General features: G+C 41.5%; 1 protein-coding gene across 3 annotated transcripts; it reads left to right on the forward strand.

Annotated features, from left to right (window-relative positions):
- Positions 1–1,787: 1,787 nt before the first annotated feature.
- LOC117295288 lies at positions 1,788–6,610 on the forward strand. Of its 3 annotated transcripts, none has more exons than XM_033777844.1 (4): positions 1,788–2,215; positions 3,460–3,869; positions 4,937–5,022; positions 5,728–6,610. In XM_033777844.1, the coding sequence occupies exons 2-4, from the start codon at positions 3,472–3,474 to the stop codon at positions 6,018–6,020; spliced, it is 777 nt and encodes a 258-aa protein (XP_033633735.1). In that variant the 5' UTR covers positions 1,788–2,215; positions 3,460–3,471; the 3' UTR covers positions 6,021–6,610. The 3 variants fall into 3 exon arrangements, with proteins under 3 accessions (XP_033633735.1, XP_033633737.1, XP_033633736.1); XM_033777846.1 differs by having other exon boundaries at positions 3,465–3,869; XM_033777845.1 differs by lacking the exon at positions 1,788–2,215 and adding an exon at positions 2,374–2,438.
- The last annotated feature ends 827 nt before the right edge of the window (positions 6,611–7,437 follow it).

A 7,437-nucleotide genomic window follows, 5' to 3' on the forward strand; every position in this document is an offset into this window, starting at 1 on the left:
TTGTCGTATTTATATTTATTACTGTATAGTTGTTATTAATATTAACACGTGGCACAGACAACTAGTTATTGTTGTTTTCCAAACTGTACATCATCACAACATGTATACATACAATGTTTTTTTTAAAATAAATCAGATGCAAATAATTGCAACCTATGAAGCACTGGGAAATATTTATTTTGTGTTAAGGTGTTAAGACATTTCAAGTGTTGATCAACAAACCACGCTGGTTGGCATGGACCGCCGATTGTTGCAAAACATTAAATCGTAATTTTCCATTCAATAAAAATAGCTCGCATGATAAGTTGCTTTGTTTCCAACAAATTCAACACTATTTTTGTATGTACATTGTTACAAACTATGGCCATCTGTTTTTGTTTTGCATTTATGGCTTTCCATACTTTTCCAAGCTCGGTTTGCAAGAGTTCGTTCTGATGTTGCGATAGAATCAATTGATATAATAGCATGAGAGTTATATAGGATTTGAGGCATTGCATGGTGAGGTATCAATATATATTTGGTTTTCGATACTTGCTCCTTATTCTACTACAGCGGAGTAGATTTATCGGATGTTCGGGAGACTTCTCAGTTCTGAAAAGAACTGTCCTGCTTTTTCTGGGCGGAAGGTTTAGAAAAGTGGCTACTTTAAGCTTCTGGATCGTAGTTAACTGCATGACAGTTATTTTCAGAACTGAAGCTAAGTAGGGACCAGAACAATCCACTGTTGTTAAACAATATACAATGTAACTACAAGTTCTCAAACAAGTAAGACAGGTCCTCAAACGAACAATTTACTCAGCAAAGGAGGCGAACGAAATTACTCGGTGTTGCCGCGAACCAAATATCAATGGATTTTCTAAAGATAGCTCACTTAAAGCATGGAGTTTAAAGAAACTGGACACTATTGGGGATTGTCATAGACCAGTCTTCTCACTTGGTGTATCTCAACATTATGTACAAATAAAAAACCCGTGCAAATTTGAGCTCAATCGGTCGTCCAAGTTGCGAGATAATAATGAAAGAAAAAAGCCCCTGTCACACGAAGTTGTGCGCTTTCAGATGCTTGATTTCGAGACCTCAAACTCTAAATCTGATGTCTCGAAATGAAATTCTTGGAAAATTTATTCTTTCTCAAAAACTACTTTACTTCAGAGGGAGCCGTTTTTCACAATGTTTTATACTATCAACAGCTCCCACATAAGGTTTTATGCTAATAGTTATTTTGAGTAATTACCAATAGTGTCCACTGCCTTTAAGTAATTTTGGGCTTATTGACTAGAGTGGGACTTGAATCTGCGACTTCCGGATTAACGTGCCAACAGAGAGCTACATAGGCCTATAGCCCCAATGTTGGCGGTCTTTCTATGTGGTTTATTAATATCTAAAGTATACAGTTTCTAAAAAATGATTTATTTGTGTGTAATATAACATTTCTTTTGTAACTTGTTAAGCCCACGATTTGCAATTCCACGCTCGAGATGTTTCTGTCAACTGCACTTACACGCACCGCGCGGTGTGGATACAAAAAAGTGGGCTCGCCACCGTAAGAGGTTGTATTTTTGTTGACTTTACCAGTTCACACGAGGGGGGTGCCCTTGCCATCGCTTTCAGTCCCCCCTCCATTGTTGTCCCCCAAAAGAGTCTCTTCAACTCTATTATGGAGTTTGTTATCGTTGTGTTGTTTACTCTAAGGGTTCGCTATTGACAGAACTCAATTCCTCTGTATTGGGAAACTATATCAGTGGTGCCATAGCGATGTACACTATTAGTGCATGTATATTGCACTATGTCCTGAACCCTGAAGCTACACAACATGGCGGCCAGAGTACAACTTTAGCTAAGACTTACTTTTTACTCCAATCGCTCATACTTTTACGTTCCTGCAATTTGAGATTAGGACTGTTATACGTCTGACCTGCGTGGCGTGTCACTACTACTGTACTGTTACTTGACCCTCAGTTATTTATAAGAAGTTAAGAACGGGATTAAGCTACCGAGCTGAGCTCAACGGATTAGGCTCCTACTGGGCGTCCAGCAAACGGCCTTAGCTTTCAAAGAACTGCGAAGGACTTTCTCCGGGCGTGTACAACCTCTTCATAAAATAACTCTCAAAACGAGGACTTTTCATCTGCTGCCAAGTTTTATTATCAACAGTTAGAGATCATGTGAGTGAAGAAAGATTATTTCAGCCAGATGTGACAGTCTGATTTTTAGGGTGAGTAACTTCCGATAACCTTTCACTACCTCCAACTCTGATTTCCCGCGCAGTGCTTTTTCGTCTGTTTTTGCAGTTGTGCTCAATTTATTTTTCTGCCGCAGTGCTCTGTGATTTCTTCTATGCTGCAAAATTAGTCGCTGTCTGTCTTTTTATCCCGGACGTGCGAGCGGAACGCTATACGGTGGCGCTGGGGTCATTTTAAAGGCACTGGACACTATTGGTAAATACAAAATTATTGTTAATAGCATACAAACTTAATTTGGTAACGAGCAATGGAGAGCTGAGTGATGATAGTATAAAAATTGTGAAGTAACGTAGTTTTTGAGAAAGAGGTAATTTCTTACTCAAGCATTAAAATACTTCAGGCCTGAAGCCTTTTTATTATACGCATCTGAAAGCACACACATTTTGCAACTTCGATGATCAATATTGAGCCCAAATTCTCACAGGTTTGCTATATTATGCATAGTGTTGAGATACACCAAGTGAGACTGTTCTTTGACAATAACCAAAATGTGTCAAGCGCCTTTAACGGCAGGTAAGGGTTCTTTATAAAGGTGGAGAATACACCGGAACTTTGTCAGCATTTAGGGAGAGAACCACACGGGAAGATACAGCTGAATGCTCCCGGCTCTTTTTCGTGATTCACGCTGAAAATTTCACAGTGATGGAGATCTTGTCGAAAGAAATATCACCAGAACCAAGATTTCTGAAACGTCATGTTAACTTTCCAACAGTGAATATAATAGCTTGCGGGACGAAATCCCAGTTTGAAATGATATGCTTCCTGTAAGTTATATCAATGCTCAGCCAGATTGATTTTTTTCACCAATCTATTTGGAGATGCAAATATCATACGGTTGAAATAACTCCTCTGGCATTAAATTAGGTCATTGGTTTTTAACACTTTGATTGTATCTTTTCCTGACTCAGTGATGATGCTAAGATGCATTTTACGTATATAGCTTGAAATCATTTTTAGGTTTTTGAGATTTCAGAGGCCGCCCAGCCAAAAGATGGATGAATTGCATCTTGCCAGACTGCAAAGCTAGATCTATAAAACCAGACTGACTGATACATCAAGATTGGCCATAGAAAGATCAACCTTGCACACCATCATCATACATAAGCCACCACCACGAGGTCCTGTTGCCTGCGTGGACGGCATATATTAAAGTCAAGCAAGTCAAGTCAATAAAGGTTATTTACTGAATAAACTTGTTCTTGTGCACCATGTCTAGCCTAGAAAGCCGATGCAAACTATGAGTGAGCCACCAGCCTCCCCCTTGAGTCTCAAGCCAGCCGCCGACGGGTGGAACAGCATGAGCTTATCTCGTCTGACTTTCAGCGGTAAGGACATCGGTATCTCCAAGACCCTTGCAGCCCTGGGCGTTCTCGGCCTCATATCGATGCTGCTGGGCGGCCTCTCGGTCCTGCTCTTGTTCTGCCTCAGCTACCGTCAGGACAACCCACCGTCGGAGGCAGACGCATCCACCCGGGTCGGTGGAGTGGGATGGTCAGTCCATTTTATTGACTCTAGTGTGGTGCTCGGGAGTTTGTGCATCATGCTGTGCTCTTGTAGTCTGGTGTCCAGTTCGGCACAGTGTTACTTTGCAGCGAAGATGCTGAAACTGCCTCAGGGAGAGGAAAGGTATAACACTTTTATGGCCCAATTTTGATTGATTGATTGATTAATTTTTATTTCTCTCAACGAATTTGTCGGATGATGAAAACAGAATGATGATGTCGGAATCTCGAGAATTTTTTATTTTAATTTTTTTTTAATTTACTACCACCCGTTGGTTATCGAAGTCAATGAAGTTTAAATGTTATTTCTTGTAAGAACAATTCAAGTTAAAGACACTGGACACTATTAGTAATTGTCGAAGATGAGTCTTACCACTTGGTGTATCTCAACATATGCACACAAAAACAAACCTGTGAAAGTTTGAGTTCAATGGTCGTCGAAGTTGCGAGATAATAATGAAAGAAAAAAACACCCTTGTTACACGAAGTTGTGTGCTTTTAGATGCTTGATTTCTAGACCTTAAAATCTAATTATGAGGTCTCGAAACCAAGTTCGTGGAAAAAGAATTTCTCGAAAACCACGTTACTTAAGAGGGAGCCATTTCTCACAATGTTTTATACTATCAACAGCTCCCCATTACTCGTTACCAAATAAGGTTTTATGCTAACAATTATTTTGAGTAACCAAACGTGTCCACTGCCTTTAAGCGATAATTGTAGCTCAACATTCTTATATATATTCTTGGATCTTATACGGCGTCGTTGTGACGTCTTTCTTTTGGTACCTTCCATACATTGTGACAAACTAAATAAAACACCTCCGCTTCAGACTTGACCTGGATTCGGGTATCGTGGGACCTGACCTATATTTGGTACTGTGTGACCCGGAATCAGTGTCAAAATTAGCGCGAAAAGTTTCAAACTGCCATGACGTAACGCATAATCCGAGTTAAACAATCCATTTTTTTTTATAAAAACACTAGGCCTACTTCCCGGCACGGAAATGTGAAGACCCCCCCCCCCATCTCGGACCCAGAATCCCGGGTCAATTCTGACCCGGCAGTTTTTGGAGTGTAGTCCCACGGGTAATCGTTTTTTTTTTCTCGCCAGAAACCACACTTTTAAAATATCATACTTTATTTATTTATTTGTTTATTTATTTATTTATTTATTTGTTCGTCTCTTTGACAGAGCACATCGTTTTCTTACCGACACGTCAGGAGCAAGATTTCTAGCAATTAGTTCATTCTTTGCTGCAGTGCCAGTATTCGTTACAGGTAATAATAATGAAGTATATTTTCTTTGAAAATGACGTACTGATCGTGAAATTCGAATACATGAAAAAATTAATCGTATGGGGTTTGTCAAAAGGCCTTGTAAGCAGAAAATCTCCCTGAAGCACTTTCACAAATGGGAGACTTTGGAACGCTAGGTGGCAGCAGACTTACCAGGTTAATTTCAATTGTTAACGTAGTTTACCGAGAACAAAAATTACACATGAGAACAATTGATTTTACCTGGTAAGTCTGCTGCCAGCAAGCCTCCCAAAAGTCCCCCATTGCTCGATCTATAAAAATGGGTGACTTTAGAAAGCTTTTAAAACATATATTGTGCTCGCAGTTGTACTTGAAGGTGTGCGTTAAAGAGTGTGGGAATGTTTGAGTATAGTATAAAATTGTGACATTGTGACATTGCCGCCAAAGGAAATGACATCATAATGTGCCTAGTTAATATTTGTCAACCCCAACTGCAGGTAAGCGGGAGGTTTGAAATTAATTGTTCTGCGAAGTTGGACAAGTTTGTTGTCTGCACCCTTACGTTACGCAATTTCACTGAAAATTCATTCTACAAACACTGACTTTGACTTGAATCAAATTGTGTTTACAATAAATTGCCTTTCTTTTATACAGTTTTGCTTATTTTCTGATCAATAACTGCATTGTTTTTCTCCGTTGTCCCAACATGTGGGTTCTTTTCATCAGCTTTGGGCTTGTTCATCATTCACGAGTTTCGTCTGGTGCCTGCCGTCTTATCAACGTCCTTCCTGGGTCTCGGTCTGATATTGATGCTCGCTACATTCAGTCACAGCGTGGTGTTATGGAGGAGGGAACAAGACCTGATTATTCGCGGAGTCGGCGTGTTTGAGTACAACGGTACATCGGCCATCAGCAGCAGCGTGGATGGGAGGGCGCCCTTTGCTTACACCAATAACGTGAACACAAACTCTGAGACGGCGCCTGCTGCAGCAGATAACAACTTATCAACTCTTGTATAAAAACTTGGGCTGAGTTCGGGCGGTGTGTTTTGGGGCCAAGATTACTGTTTGCACACCCGAACGATGAGAACAATACACTCAGCACAAGATCTGGGCTAACCAGCTTGCACAGTTTCTTGTTCAGGAAGTACGTCATGCATGCAGTGAGAGTGTGATGCATGATGGGACTTGCATTAACCAAGGAGCGTGTTTGACACGTTTGCCCATCCCACCCAGCGCCTTTGGTTAAGGGAAGGCGCTGGGGTCGAGCGAGATCACACACCACCTTCTGCGGGGATAAGTCCAACATCTTCCACAGGGTATGTCGAGCAGTACGAGGTTGACCGCTCTCTCAGTGTAAACATGGTTGGGAATTTATTAGGTAAACATGGGACGAGGTTGAGATCATTCTTCGGGTGGAAGATACATGGACAGCAATCCTACGTGTTTTTGAGGATCAGGAACACACCGCCCGAACTAGGCCTATAAGAGTCTTCATGATCGTTCCCATGCGTATCGCACCCGCAACGGAATCGATAGTTAAGGCCGAGTCACACTGCAACAATAACGAAAACGATAACGACAACGACGCAAAGAGAACGCATTATATTGGTTGAAGTGCTCCACGCAGAATACGCCCATAGTTATTCAACCAATCGAGGGCGAATGTTTTTAACGTTCTCGTTAACGTTCTCGTTTTCGTTCTCGTTATCAAAGCCTGTGTGACCGGGCCCATGAACGAGGTTATTTCGATGACTTTTTAATCACGAAGAACACGTGTTCTACGGGTGTGACGTGAATCCAATGTAGGCCACACCCACTTCACGTTAACAGGATCCACTGTGTAATACCAGAAGCCCTAGCTGAGTTGCATTGACATAGCCTAGCTTGGAATTGATTTAGGAAATGTTTGAGGATTTGGTTTCTTCACGTTGTTCAAAGACTAAGATATTTTGAGTGTGAAAAAATGCATGCACAATGACATCGTTGTGATTTAAATACGGTAAACTACATTTAAACGGTCCTTAGGCCGTGTCCGAAACGACGACTTCGGCTACAGCTACGTCTAGATCAGCGCGTCTACCAGTGTTGAAGAATAGCAGACACGCGCGATCTAGCCGTAGCTGTAGCCGAAGTCGCCGTTTCGGACACGGCCTAAGTTTAGTTGAGCCGGTGTGGCATCATGAGATATACATGTACATGTATATACATCCATCGGAGATTCTGCACCATCGCGGTGAGTTCGTGCACCGTCTGAGAGCGCCCTCTTTTGACTCAACCTCTTCCAGCCAATCCCAAATTGGGGGGGGGGGCACACAATAGAAGACAAAATCCCCTATGACATTGGAATTTGCTAAGATGTGGGATGTGCATCAGATACGCACTCGTAAGACGCAAAACATGACTTAAGAACAAGATTGTAGACTTAACGCCAGTA

Source organism: Asterias rubens, chromosome 10 (genome assembly GCF_902459465.1).
Source record: "Asterias rubens chromosome 10, eAstRub1.3, whole genome shotgun sequence".
NCBI classification, from domain to species: Eukaryota; Metazoa; Echinodermata; class Asteroidea; order Forcipulatida; family Asteriidae; genus Asterias; species Asterias rubens.